This window comes from Drosophila bipectinata, chromosome XR (assembly GCF_030179905.1).
Source record: "Drosophila bipectinata strain 14024-0381.07 chromosome XR, DbipHiC1v2, whole genome shotgun sequence".
Lineage (NCBI taxonomy): Eukaryota > Metazoa > Arthropoda > Insecta > Diptera > Drosophilidae > Drosophila > Drosophila bipectinata.
In genome coordinates, this window is record NC_091735.1 from 25,708,565 (window position 1) to 25,722,071 (window position 13,507).

General features: G+C 50.1%; 2 protein-coding genes across 2 annotated transcripts; both read right to left on the bottom strand.

Annotated features, from left to right (window-relative positions):
- Window positions 1–3,126: 3,126 nt before the first annotated feature.
- On the bottom strand, window positions 3,127–4,958 carry Ser7 (serine protease Ser7). Its single transcript, XM_017239063.3, has 3 exons — window positions 4,573–4,958; window positions 4,352–4,500; window positions 3,127–4,280 (listed from the first exon to the last, which is right to left on the bottom strand). Exons 1-3 carry the CDS (start codon window positions 4,628–4,630, stop codon window positions 3,255–3,257), a joined length of 1,233 nt encoding a protein of 410 aa, XP_017094552.3. The 5' UTR covers window positions 4,631–4,958; the 3' UTR covers window positions 3,127–3,254.
- A 7,705-nt stretch (window positions 4,959–12,663) lies between these two features.
- On the bottom strand, window positions 12,664–13,242 carry LOC108123900 (uncharacterized). The gene has a single exon (XM_017239306.2). It carries the CDS (start codon window positions 13,129–13,131, stop codon window positions 12,913–12,915), a length of 219 nt encoding a protein of 72 aa, XP_017094795.2. The 5' UTR covers window positions 13,132–13,242; the 3' UTR covers window positions 12,664–12,912.
- Between the last annotated feature and the right edge of the window lie 265 nt (window positions 13,243–13,507).

Below are 13,507 nucleotides of genomic sequence, written 5' to 3' on the forward strand. Positions count from 1 at the left end.
TCCCTCCATCCGTGTGTGTGGGCAGTGGTTGGCTCATTGGTCATTTGGTTGCAGCTCGGTCGGTGTTAGCGGTTTCTCATCATCGTCATCATCAAGTTATTGCCGCTGCTGCCGTTGCCGTAGATGTTGCTGTTGCTGTTGTAGGTCGGCGACTGATTGCAAATGTTGTTTCTGCCTCTGCCCCCTCTGCCCCTGCCATTGCCACTGCTACTGCCCCTGCCCCTGCCGCTGCTACTGCTGCTGCTGTTTGTTAATGCCTGTGGAGCACAAAGCTGCTGCATGTGGTCAAGTGAGGCACCTGCCACAGCTTCACCTGCCCCTCCCCGTCTGCCCCATGACCCTAGCCAGTGTCGCTGCAAATTAACATTTTGTAACGCGTTTCGGTCGCCGCCGTGTTTTCATTTCGCACTTTGAAATGCTCGTGTGTGTGACGTGCATTTGACACAGGGACTGCCACGCCCACCTGCCCTCCACCTGGCTGCCACCTGCTTGCCACCCCTTTTTGCGGCAAATTTGTTGTATTTGCGACTGATTGCCAAATCAAATATTTGCCCAACACTGATCGAAAAAAGAGCCAGGCAGCCTGGCTGGGCAAAGGGATGTCTCTTGGAAGACGGGTTTTTCCCATAACTTCCTCCCATTTTTCTCAGTGTTCTCGCCCCCGCTAGATAGATTAAAAATGGTCAGAGGAGGTTGGCTTCCATTTCACACATAAATAAATAATAGAGTAGCAAAGGCAAAGGTAGGAAAGGACCCGGGCCGGGCCGCAAATTTTTTTATTTCAATTTGGCAAAAATTGTTTAATTCGCACAAACACATTGGGCCGAGAGCCGGTAGAGCCTCGGTGCTCACAATTCGCTGATTGTTCGGCAAATTCCGCTGATTTCTTGTTTGCACATAAGCCCAGAAATAAACCAGAGCCATAACCGAAACTAAAACCAAATCGAATCGAAAAAAACACACCGCCAGACTCAGACCCCAGACCCAAGCCGGACAAAAACAAATAAATATTGGGTCAGCCACTCCATCAAGCTGGGATGGCTGGCATCTACTGCAACTACATAAGGTTTAAACCCATTAAAGTATATATATATAGAGTATATATATAGAGTTCGTTTAGCGGCGTAGACATCGTTATACAAATATGGCGTAAAGTATTTTTTTTGGAGCAGCCTTCTCGACCTTCTAGACTTCGAGGAACTCCACCGAGAAACCGAATAAAATAATCCTATATATAGTGACATACGAACCCATATAGCGTAATGCAGTATATACGATTATTATTCATCACATAGTGAAACCAACTAAATGCTTTGTATGTTTAAAGATTTAAGTAGCGAAAGGAAACAAAAGCAACACCAAGTGTGTAGTGTAGAAAGGGGGCCTTCGGCTCCTCGTTGTGAAGGAGCTGGTCGAAACCCTCGATTATATGGACAGACATGTGTATAAAGATTGCAGGCCACATTATATATACATAATTACACTAAACCAAAACCGAAAACGAAACCAAACAGTAATAATAATATATGTATGTATATGAGGACAACAAATATACGAAAATATAAAAAATATATAAAAATATACGAGGGTAGCGTCTCTTTTGCTTTTTATCAATGGGGGTTAATCCGGGCCCTAGAGGAAATTACCTGTAACAGCACAACAATTACTTATTTCCGAAAGCTTTCACCTCGCCGTTTTAATGACAAAAGCCCAAGGATGTGGGTCCTTGAGAGCGGAACAAAAAAAACTAATTTCCGCCACGCCCACCGCCAGCAACAATAAACTGCTCCGTTGTCGTAAGAGGAACAAATTAAAGCCCTCACCGAGAAGATGATGAACTCTTCAATACCCTGGGGAAGCTCTCCAAAAAAAATGCAATTTTCTTTTAAAAATATTTTCGTACTTGTTGGGGATCTTTCAGGCCATCATACCTGTTGGGGAGTCCCTTCACCGAACGCCGAATGCATCCACCCGCCCAGCCACGACCTCTAATGGGCCGTGTCCTGTAATCACAAGCGACGAGCAGGCCAAACAGCATTTTATTTAATAGTTTGCTTTGCCGCCCAGCCCCCTGGCAGCCCCTCCCCCCAAATAAGCAACAAAATGTACACAAAAGCGATGACAAAGAGAGCAGCGAGCGCAAAAAATAAATAAATATAATAATAAGATGATAAAATGGATTTTCGTGTTGGCCGAGTTTATGCGTTATGGTGCGATACGATAAAAATCTCTCTCATTTCCCATTTGAATTTGCCGGCATATGTTTGGGGCTCTGCGGAGGGGACGCTGCATAAAAAAGCGAACCTCGAAGACCGAAACGGGGATGGGGGGGGAGGAGCGAAATAAATTCCGGATATCCTGCCTCTGGTGCGCAGCTTCCAGCCCCCGGCCACTGACACGGACACAAACACGGACACGTATACGGCGGATATATCTCCGGCAGGCAGTGTTAATGGCCAGCAACAGCGGCAGCAAATTTGTTAAACAAACGCCGTGTCCTGGGATTGCGAATCCTCCTACGAGAGTCCTGGAGACCTAAGTCTTGGCTTTAATGGAAATCCCAACCGGACTCGCCGGGCACTCGCCGGAACCTGTCCGCCGGTCAACGGCCTCCGCCTTGCCGAACTATCGATTATTTCTTCTTCGGTCTCGCCCTCTAATTTGCGGCTGTTTTCAATTTCATGGGCAAACACAAAGCCGAAAGAATCGAAATCCTCCGCTTGATGATGACGTTCCCAGACATTTCACTTTCCTCGCTCTGCCAATCGGATTACACATGAAAAAAGGGGAGGGCTGTGGAAAGAGAACCCCACCAACCGACCAACCGACCCACCTATCCATCTATCCATCTAGCCGCCTAGTTTGCATCGAAAACAAACCGAGCCCCAAACGGATCCAGGACTGCTGCATTTTCAATTTCGATTCGAAAAAAAGGCGCCACAGAATCGAATCGAATAGCGGGTGGTTGCAAGCCGGAAAACTTTCCGGAAAAGCCAAACTTACGGATGCACTTGGATCGGCTTACCAAGTCTGTCTACACTGCATACAATGGCAGGGGGCTTCCTGGGAAGCTCCAGCTGGAAGCTCCTCATCGCTGCCACTCGATAATAAAATAATTCCTCAGAGTTCACACTCCTCTTGCAATCAGGTGTCCTTTGGCCTCAAAGTCGCTACTCCTTGCAAGGACTATAATTGCGTGGCTTAGTTACATTTCAATAAAATATAAAAAAAAATATTCCTCGTCCTTGGGGCGCCTATCCGCGGTTCTCGTTGATGGTGTTCCGGATCCAGGACACGTATTTGTTGACCCGGGTGTAGACCCCGGAGAATTCCGACTTGCCGCAGCTGCTCCGCCCGAACGACACTACCCCGGCCAGGTATACGAAGCGGTGGCCCCCGGGGGTGTCAGCCTCGACGGTCAGCGGTCCGCCGGAGTCGCCGCTGCACGAGTCCACCCCGAGTGCGCCGCCGGCACAAAGCTGGCTATCGCCCACCAGGTACCCGTCCTTCAGAAAGGCCTCGCGGCACTGCTCCCCTGCCTGGATGTGCAGCATGGCCTTGCGCTTGATCTTGCTCGACTCGCTCGTCTCCGTCTTGCCCCAGCCGGAGACGTCGGCCGCGGCGCCCACGGGCGGCCCCTGCGACTGGGATGGGGGCAGGCACACGGGCTCCACGGGCCGCGTATGCACCCAGTCCACGGGCTGGGAGAGCCGGAGCAGGGCGATGTCGTTGGTCAGGGTATCGGTGGAGAAGTCGGCGTGCGGCAGGATGCGGTCGATAGGCACGCGGATGTGGGGCGGGGCGCACTCGCGCTTCCCGCTCAGATGGGTCACGCAGTCCGGGTCCGTTTCCTTGTTCCACTCGCCCAGCCGGGCCGCCGTGAGGTTCTTCAGGCCCGTGTACCTGGAGTGGACGCAGTGGGCGGCCGTCACCAGCCAGCGCTGAGCGATGAAGGCCGCTCCGCAGGAGAAGTCCTTCACTCCCCCTGGCAGGGTGTACTCCAGCAGCGTGGTCCAGGGGAACTCGTACAGCTCCGTGTCGTTGCCTCCGGTGACGCGGGACGCGAACGAAGTGCCACAATACGGATGCTGCGGCAGGGTATCTGCTCCCGTTGGCGGAAGGGGCGTGGTCCGGGGCAGCAGCTTGAGCAGCTTGAGCAGGGTGCGCGGGGTGGGGGTGGCAAGCGGCGTTGTGGAGGTCTCGTTCCCGCTGTTGCTGGTCTCGTTGAAGATTCGGGCTCCGAGAATGGGGATTATGTTTGTCTCACGGGGACAGCAAACCTGCTCCGTAGAGAAGGTTTCGGGTTAGAGAGCTTAGTCTTCCGGCTTCCGGGAGCTCCCCGAACACTTACCAGGTCGGGCCGCTGGCGGGAGAAGCACTGCCGCTTGCTGGCGAATTCAGTGAGCTTGTCCACGGCGTAGAACTCGCAGTCGGACTTCTCGATGCAGGTGCCCCGGCCGTACTCCGACGTATTGCAGTTGCCGAAGTGCATCAGGGTCTCTGTGGGAAAGCGTTGAGAAGCGAGACCATTGAGACTATAACCTGGCTATAAGTCTTTTCAAAGCAACCTACTCAGCTGGGTCTGGGCCCCCAGAACAGCCAGGAGAAGATGAAAGAGCAGCACCAGCATTTTCCGGTTCTCCGGTTTCCGTTTCTCCAGTTCTCTGTGTGGATCCGCTGTGATCAGAAGTGATAGACTCCGGCGTGGCTGTCTTCCCCGACGGCTGCAATCAACTGATCGCTGCCAATCGCGGCCTCAAAACGCGACCCTCAGAACTCAGATCGAATCTCGAATCTGGAATCTCGCCGCTGGAGCTTGGCTTTTCCACTTGTTTCTGTTTCTGTTTTGTGTTTTTTTAAATTTTGATTTTTGTTTTCCGTTTTTTGCACTCGGACTTGCATTGATTGGCCGGCGGGTTTCGATCTGTTGAATGAATCGAGCGCCGAGGGAAAACCCGTTGCCGCTTCCAGTCGTTCTTCCAGTTGAAAACGAAAATAAAACTAGAAGCTGTGACTAGCAGCTTCGACTAACTAGCCCCGGCAAGCGCCCCAGACTGGCTTGCCGTCTTATCTCTCCAGCGGCGATTGCAGCTGCTTGCTGTTGCAGTTATCAAATGTTTAATTACACTGGGATCGAGAGAGTCACTTCCAGAGGGGTTCTCTGCCCTCCCGAAGCTGGCTATCGCGGGGAACGTAGGGAAGAAACGAAGCTCCAGTGGAGGTCCAAGCAAGCCAGGTAGGAGGTGGAGCAGAACCTCTGGCTTTTTCTGGCTTTTCCAGGTGTGAAATTGCTAGAAAAGAGTCCGGGAAAACCCCGATGCCGATGCCGATGCAAAACCCATCGCCAATCAATAGAATACCCAGTATCGATGTTGTAACCACAAGGTTGCACGTTCTCTGTTTCGAATCTCGACTCGCATCACCGCAAAAATTCAAACTAACTGGCAGTGGCTCTTAAAGAGGCTAGCATTCTTCCCCCAAGGGCGAAGTCTACGAAAATGTCACAGCAGAACCAGCAGGCAGCACAAAGTTGCAACATTTCGCCCAGGGGGCGTGGCGTGGGCTCTTCTACCCCTGCTCCTTCTTGGCCGCTTAGAATATAGTTTTCGGTCCTGCCTTTTGCATAAATGTAAAATATTCAAGGCTCAACTGGGCCAGCAACGAAAATCCGTCTTCCCTTTCAGGTCCTGCCAGTAGGGCAGAGGGGGGGCTGGCAAGAGGTGGAGGGGCGTTGGGGCGGCGATATGTCCGCACACGAAATGCGAAAACTCCAAATGTTGCAGCTGCACCGGTCACTTAAAAATATGAAACTGATTTCTGATACCTTTTATGAAAAGGATCCGGCTGCGGGGATTTCATTTTTTGGGATTGGGGTTCCGAAATCGGATCTCTGGCCAACGTAGTGGGCAGCAGGGCCGAGCTCATCCACTATATCATTCATATTTATTGTCCTGGTTATTTAGAGAATCACATCATTGGCCTCCGAGGGTCCTGAAATCCTTCCGCTTGAGTGGAGTTGCCAATTTCCAGGGCACAGCTCGGAACGGAAGTTTTTCTGCCCTAACTGCAACGCCCACGCCGACTGCGACTGCGACAGTGGCGCCTACGCCGACGCCGACCGCAGCTGACATGCGCCTGTGCGGGTTGGCTTTTCTTTCCTGTTCACTGTTTTGTGTTCCCGGCCCTTTATTATTCCTTTTTTTGTCCACCGCACGCAAACTTTGTCCAGAGCTGTGACTTCAGAAAGGGGGCGGCTGCAGCACTGGCGGGGGCGGGGGTGCCACAGTCCAAACTTGAGGCAGAGCAGAAGTATCTGTTGCAATGTCACCGACTTCAAATGGCCAGGGGCGGTAGGGGGGGAGCGCTTCTGGCCAACGATAATGAATAATGTTGCCAGCGATAATGTTGCCGCCTCCGTCAGCAACATGAACGGTTCCGGGGCGGGGTGGAGATGGCAGCGTGACACGTCGATTTCCCGAGGCGATGGGTAGTAGGGATCTTCTTTAAAAAACACTCCCCAGATAACCCCCAAGACTTATAATTCCAGCTCAATTATGCAAATATAATATATTTAATGGAGATTTAAATTAAAATTAGCACTTGCAACTAGCTTTTGAACAATGGAATAATTTATTTATTCAAACTAACATTTCCTGTTACTTTTCACACTCACGCACCCATGACTAGTTAGTTAGTTACTAGGGCCAAAGTTCAAGAGAGTACTGATAACATTTCGTTGGAATAATTTCTGCTACAATGACTGTCACTTGTCGGGGACACCCTGTGCCCCTTACCCCTCGCCCCTGCTCGTCCGATACCCCTTTGGACTTCGCACTTTCTGCATTGATTCATGACCGGGCGGCGTGCTTATGAATAACCATTCAAAAATGCCCCATTTCCCGTCGTTCCTACCAGCCAGCCCCCTGGAACTCCACCTAGAAAAGTTTTATTGAAAATTCAAGTCGTCATTTTTGGGGGTAGGGGTGGGGGTGGTGTTGGAGAAGGGGACACTTTTATCGCCGCATAAACAAAAAAGAAATCAAACAAAACGAGAAAGCGTCGCAAAAAGTAAGCAGGAATGGAAAACCAGTGAGGAAGTCAAATACCCGGAGATGGCGAGGCTCATATGCTCTTGCCTTCTATTTTTCGAGATTTCATTTCCAAATAAATAAAGCTTTTTAAATAAATTAATTTAAATGCATGGGAAATTATTCAAGGGAAAATCAGACAAGGGCCAAGTAATAAATTAAAAGAATAATACAAGTACAAGTCTCATAATTAATTATTCAATAGTTTCTACCCAATAGTGGGGATTTATGGAGAAAAGGGGCCAACTTTTAACCCATTCAAAGACACCAGAGGGTAAAACAATAAATAATTAAATATAAGTAAATAATATTAACGAATAATAAATAATAATAATAAAATTATGTATGCTAATAAACCCAACGTGAATTCATAAGGGTTAAGCAACAAGTGTAAAGGATAAGAAGAAACGAAAAGGAAACTCACGCGCAACTGTACAGCGATCCTCGTCCATCCTTCCACATTCATATTTACATGCATTTACCACAGAGTCTAATGTTACTATGTCCTGTCCAACTGTACTGGGGATGCTCCATAAGCGGTTGCCTCCCACAGCCTCTCTCACACACACACACACACACGCGAACGCGAACGCGAATACGCGGAAAGAGAACGAAAAGAGGGACGCTCTAACGCGAAAAAAAGAAACCGACGCGACTTTTTGAATAATTATTATTTTAAATCACTATTTAATTATTTTATTCGTATTGGAAGTTTATCTTTATTATTTTAGAAGGATAAGAACTAGCCACCTTTAAAAGCACTATCACACACAAACACTTTCACCCGCGAAAACCCGACCGAATACCCAAAGGATATCTTACTTTCGGACATCAGCTTGGTTTTCGGCGATCAAAACGGTTGCAAGCTGATTTAAAAACGATTTCCAAGAGCGATTAAAAGAAAACTTAAGATGCGGAACGAGCGATACTGATCTTGGCGAGCGGCAGCAGGACACTGGCCGAGAGCTAGTGGTAGGGGAGATGTCGACTTGGAGTGGAGAGTCCGGCCGAGAGAGGGGAAATGAGAGCGGATTAGCGGTGGAGAGTTTTCCTGTGGTCATTCTAGCCGGGACTCAAACCCTATTTTCGAATATTAAAATTTCCCTTTTAATAAATAGGGTATTTCGGTTCAGAATATTTAAAGACCCCTTGCGAGGGCATACGAGCATTTAGAAGTACGCGAAAAGTAAATAAATAAAAGTTTTCAATTCACTTGAAATCAGCGTGTAATATTTATGTTCGAATGAGCACGAGAATAAGCAGTTGCTTGGTGAGAAGGGTGGGGAGGGGACTAAATGGGGCAAAGGTCGTCTGGGATATAGCCGTTCGCGGGGAAATCGGCGGCACATAAAGCACAAAACGCACAAAGGAAGACGACGGCGAATGTTTATCGCACGCTAATCACAAATCGGAAATGCGATTATTTTTTCACGTTCGAAGGGGCTGGGGTGGGGTGTCCCAAAAAGGGGCTGTTTCCCTCCATCCTGCGGCTTGGCGAATCCCATGTGGGCACCCCTGAAAAGGCACGCCCCTGCCTCCTCAAACAGGAGGCCCCCCGCCACACTTTCGAAAACATTTCAATTGTCAACAATGTGCTCGAATGTGAATGCATCCGCCACTGAAACCACTCCGGGCCTTGTCTGTACACATGAGGGGGGGAGAAAGGGGGGCTTTGCCACGGGCGGGGTGGCGGGGAGGGGCTCAGCCTGCTCCTCATGCGCGAATTTTATGTGTGCCTTGTGCATAAAACGCAAGTCCCGAAATTGATTTCGCTTCGATTTAAATAGACACGGCTCCCCGCTGATTCCAAGGGGGGGTGGGTCGGTAAGGACTCCACCTGCATGACGCACAAAGGACCCACAAATACCAGCTCGAAAAGGACAATTGTTGGCGAAAGTAAAAGTAAAAGTGTGCATAAAACGGCAGCAGCCAAAGCGAAATAAATAAGCCGAATAAACAAGGAGAAAAAAACATTTGGGGTGGTTGGCAGGGGGGGGGGAAGGTCCTTGGGAGGTCCTCAGAAGGCGGGGGAGGTGTTTTCCTTTCTTCGAGCCTGTCGGGTTGTTGACAATCGAGGCGGAACGGAAAATGTCTCACGGAGCTCATTTAAGGACCTCCCCCTCCTGCCGAAAAAAACGATATTTATGCCCCAGTTTTTTCTTCGAGTGCGTATGTCGGGGGCGTAGGTGGAAGGTGGCAGGTGGAGGGCGGAGGGTGGAGGGTTCGGGGCCAGACCGTAGCAAGAATTATGTGCGAGGTGCGTGCGTAAAATAATGAGTCATAAAATTAAATTTCATTTTCAACGCGATCTGGCGAAAAGCATTGTTCGATTTTCGCCCTCAAGGGACTTTTGAGACATTCCCCCTTGAGGGGGTGAGATCTTCTCCTGCTTTTCCCGGGGAAGACAGTGGGGGGAGGTGGAGGTTTTTGTGCCAGGACCTAATTGTCACACGCATCGATTATCGCCGTCGTTCGGTACTTGGGAGGGCAAATAAACACATCAGCCCATTGGCACTTGACACGCAGGAGCTCATCCATAAGGACCCCATATTGCGAGGTGCGAGAAAATGAATATGTTACCTGCATAACAACCAGGACCTCTCATCCATCGCCGAGGCAAGGCAGCCGAAAATAGGGCCAACAAAGCGGCTTTGGCTAATTGGCCGACTTCAGACCAAATAAGAGGACTTTTGCCACAACTCCACTGAACACGAAGCAAGGACGGGGATCGGGGGGATGACTAGCCCCGTAAAAGCCATAATCGAATGCCTGGGAATCCTGCGAGTGAGACAGGACAAAGACGAGGAGGAGAGAAGACACTGGGTACCTGGCTTTTGAATACTTTGTGGCATCGGACCTTTTGCCAATTGCATAAAAGCCAATTTGCCATGGCTGCAAAATAGCTGCAAGTGGCAATTTATTAACACATTCAGCCCGAGTACCTCCCCAGACACACACACACACACACATCCTGCCAGGACACGCCGGGATACCCACACAGACACAAAGGATTTCTGCATCAATTGCGAGAGATGGCAACGCAGTCTGATCGAAACAATTTTATCTAGCGTTGCGGGCAGGGGCAAGGTGGCAGGTGGGGCATGTGGCAAGTTCAGCTGCCTCAAGACAAGGCCCCTCGGACCCCCCTCGATTATTATAAACGCTCACCTGCTGCAGCTCACAAAATGAGCTATGCACCTCAGACGTTGCAACTGCTCCTGCTCCTGCTTCGGCTCCTTGCCACCTGCCCCAGGGAAGCAGTGAACCAGGGCGGTGGCATGTGGCAAGCAGGCAGACAGGCAGGTCAAGGGGGGTCTGTGGGAAATAAGCAAAACTAATATTTCAACGCCATAAATCATAAAAAGGAATAGAAATTGCCTCAGCCATGGACTGCACACTCCTCTCAGTCTCTGAATGCCCCTCGATTCTCGCCAGGATCAGGATCCCCGTGGGCCATGGGCCAGGGATGGAGGTGCGATGGAGCTGCTCTACAGTGGGCAACATTGCCACAATAGTTCCTATTTGGTTTTTCGCGAAATAGTTTCCAGTTCTTAGTTGGAATTCAAATATTCCAAATATCCAAAAAAAAATGCGTTTTTCGTCTTTTTATGAGAGAGTCCTTGCCCAGGACACTCACTGTTCTAGTATCCTGGTCTCAGCATTTCCGTGCTCGCCTTCTGCCCCACGGCATTTACAGCAGGGCGTGGCAGGTCGGGTTCGGGTAACCGGGCACCCGGGCACCCGGGTATCCGGGGTCACTTGTTCATTGTCATAAGTGCAGTTTACATTCAATCTAAACACTCGCCGCCCCCTAGCCACCCACTGGCTCCGTGCCTCCGCCACTTGCCCCATATCCTTTTGCTTGTCCTGCCTCCCGCCGACACAGTTCAATCGATTCCTATCTGGCAGCGCATAAATCGTTTTGCCACATGCCCCTGGTCGCTGGTGCTTTAACCCTAGGTGACCCCGCAGAGCCCAAAGGACCCCGAAGGATACTCGAAAATATGAGCAAGAATATTTGAAACAAAGGGTCAACGTTTAATTTAAACTACTGGGTTGATAAACTATAAAGTGCTCGACAGGCTTAGAGGTTAATTTCAATGGCTGTTTCAGTGCGGACTTCAGGATCTGCGGATGTTTGGGGTTCCCTGCCGCCCGGGCAGGCCACTGATTAGCCGATTGACGAGGTGAAATGGGGCGGAGTGGGGGTTAGAGTGCATAAGCATAAATTCCTGCCGGCGGCCCTCTAGTCCTGGCCAGAGGCAACTACTTTCGGCCGTGTTGCAAGTGTCCTCCCAGCTTATTTACTGTTGCTGTTGCCCCTGTGCTGTTGCAAAACACAGGAAACAACCGTAACCCGTTACCCCTAAACCCTCGCCCTGCCACCCCCCTATCCCACAATCCATAAACCACATTTTGAATCAAGAATCCGAGTCCGAATGCGAATGCGAATGCGAATCCCCAGGACGAGTGCGAGTGTCCGAATCGAGATTTGCATATTTTGATGATACATGACCCTCTCGCCTTGCTTCACTGATGGCTGATGCTAAAAAATCGAGGGGGCGTGGCCGGTACACGGGCGGCTCTGGGTGGAGGGAGGTGGTGGGTGGCCAGTGGGTGTTGGCAATTTATGCAAGAGCGTGGCCCAAAAAACGCGCGAAAATTCAAAACGCGCGGTTTTCGGTCTGCATATTTTAATTTCCTCTTTTGTTTGGCTTTTGCCCCGAGCTCCTCTCCCCTGGACCACCCGGTTGTTACCACATCCTGCTGCACTGCAGCCACTGGCCGTTAACATCCGGCTTCCGAAGCAGGACCTCCACCTGTCCGGGCTCCGGACTCCGGAGTACCTCGGTCCTTGCCACCTTGCCACTTGCCGTTTTCATATTTCCAATTTGCGGGTCACGCGCCTGACAGCCTCCAGCCAGGCCGAAGTTTCATTTGATTTGTAGTTTTGGGGGAGTACTGGGAACTATGGTCAACGGGGGCGGGGGCTGCAGAGATCAAGTAGGAACCCCGGACTAATTATCACCTAGAAACTGACGAGGTATGCCACTTTTTACTACTGTGTTCGTAATTAAATAAACAGAATTCCTGACACCCGATAACTGGGAAACGGGGGCTACCTGTGGGAGTTCCCCGCCAAGGTTTTCCCTTTCGCACTCCTGACGTTTGAGGTTGAGGTCTCAGACGAAGGCGTCATATCTCCCTGACGTCACTGATTTCCGGCGGCAATTTACCGAGCATGTCCGCGGACCTAATCGCACCCCATCTAGATTTTTGCGGAGATTAGAGCCATTCGGTCATGACACAGAAAAGGTTCGGGTAGTAATATAGTAATACCGATGTTATAGCGTACCCATAACACTATAGTATGGGGCAATAATACTCGAAGCCCTGAGATCATCATGGGGAAGCCTGCACGAGGAAGGAGTGTAGTGCACAGATCCCTCACTAACCATGACTAAAATACGAATCTTCTTAGATTTTGAGAGGATAATTTGGTATTCGTGACTCAAAGCATATTTATTCAAGTTTCATGAGCTTTTGTTCCCAGGATAGTACCCGAACCCGGGTATATCTTTCACAAATAATCGTTTATTTCTGCCGATTACCAAGCAAACATGTAAGGTTCTGTTCTTCGGTTTCTATCTTTACGGACACATTAGTTTATTACTTATCATTGTTAACAGCTAAAAATAAATAGTGTAATAAATACTTGGCCGTCACATTGTGACGCAACTATTGCTAAAATAAATTAGCTTACGACTAACAAAAAAAAAGTGTGTAATTGGAGATTGTGGGGCGTCTGATTCCCAGTGGTGGCTCAGTTGCTGCGTCCGAAGATCACGGCCCGGCGACACCGATCCCGGTGGTCTCGCATCTTGCCGGCAGGACAGGGCCGCGGCATTTTCCGGGAGACGAGCAGCTGGCTGGTGAGGGGTCGGCTGTGGGGACTGTAGAAGATCAGGCGTCGGGACTCCGTCTGGGCCAGGATAAGGCCGAAGACCAGGAGGGTCACTAGCAGCAGGCGGCTTAATTGCATCTTGTCGTTGAGGTCGTCACTAAAATCAATACGCAGGTTGGAAACTTTTCCGTACGGATTTCAAGAGCGGATTGCGGACTGCGGATGGCGGGCACGATGGCTTCGCCTGCGGGTTGCTTTTATGACTGAGCCCGCTCTCGGTGTGCCGCCCGTCGATATTCCAAGACGCCAATCGATAAGATAAGCCCAAAGGCATTCCGCTGCCAGCCGATAAGATAATGTCTCCAAAGCCATAGCCCTCGGCCACTCGCAAGCGAATAATTACAGACCCATGTGTATATTGTCTGCGGTCTTGGTCCCCCGGGTTCTCCACATATCGGCTACAGATATAGACCTATAGAGCGAGGGAGCTATTTTTGTGCCAATTCAGGCAGAG

Coding starts and splice junctions, on each gene's coding strand:
- Ser7 (XM_017239063.3), bottom strand. CDS start 4,630: ATGCTGGTGCTGCTCTTTCATCTTCTCCTGGCTGTTCTGGGGGCCCAG. Junction 4,501..4,572: donor GGGGGCCCAGACCCAGCTGA/GTAGGTTGCTTT, acceptor GCTTTCCCACAG/AGACCCTGATGCACTTCGGC. Junction 4,281..4,351: donor CCCGCCAGCGGCCCGACCTG/GTAAGTGTTCGG, acceptor TCTACGGAGCAG/GTTTGCTGTCCCCGTGAGAC.
- LOC108123900 (XM_017239306.2), bottom strand. CDS start 13,131: ATGCAATTAAGCCGCCTGCTGCTAGTGACCCTCCTGGTCTTCGGCCTT.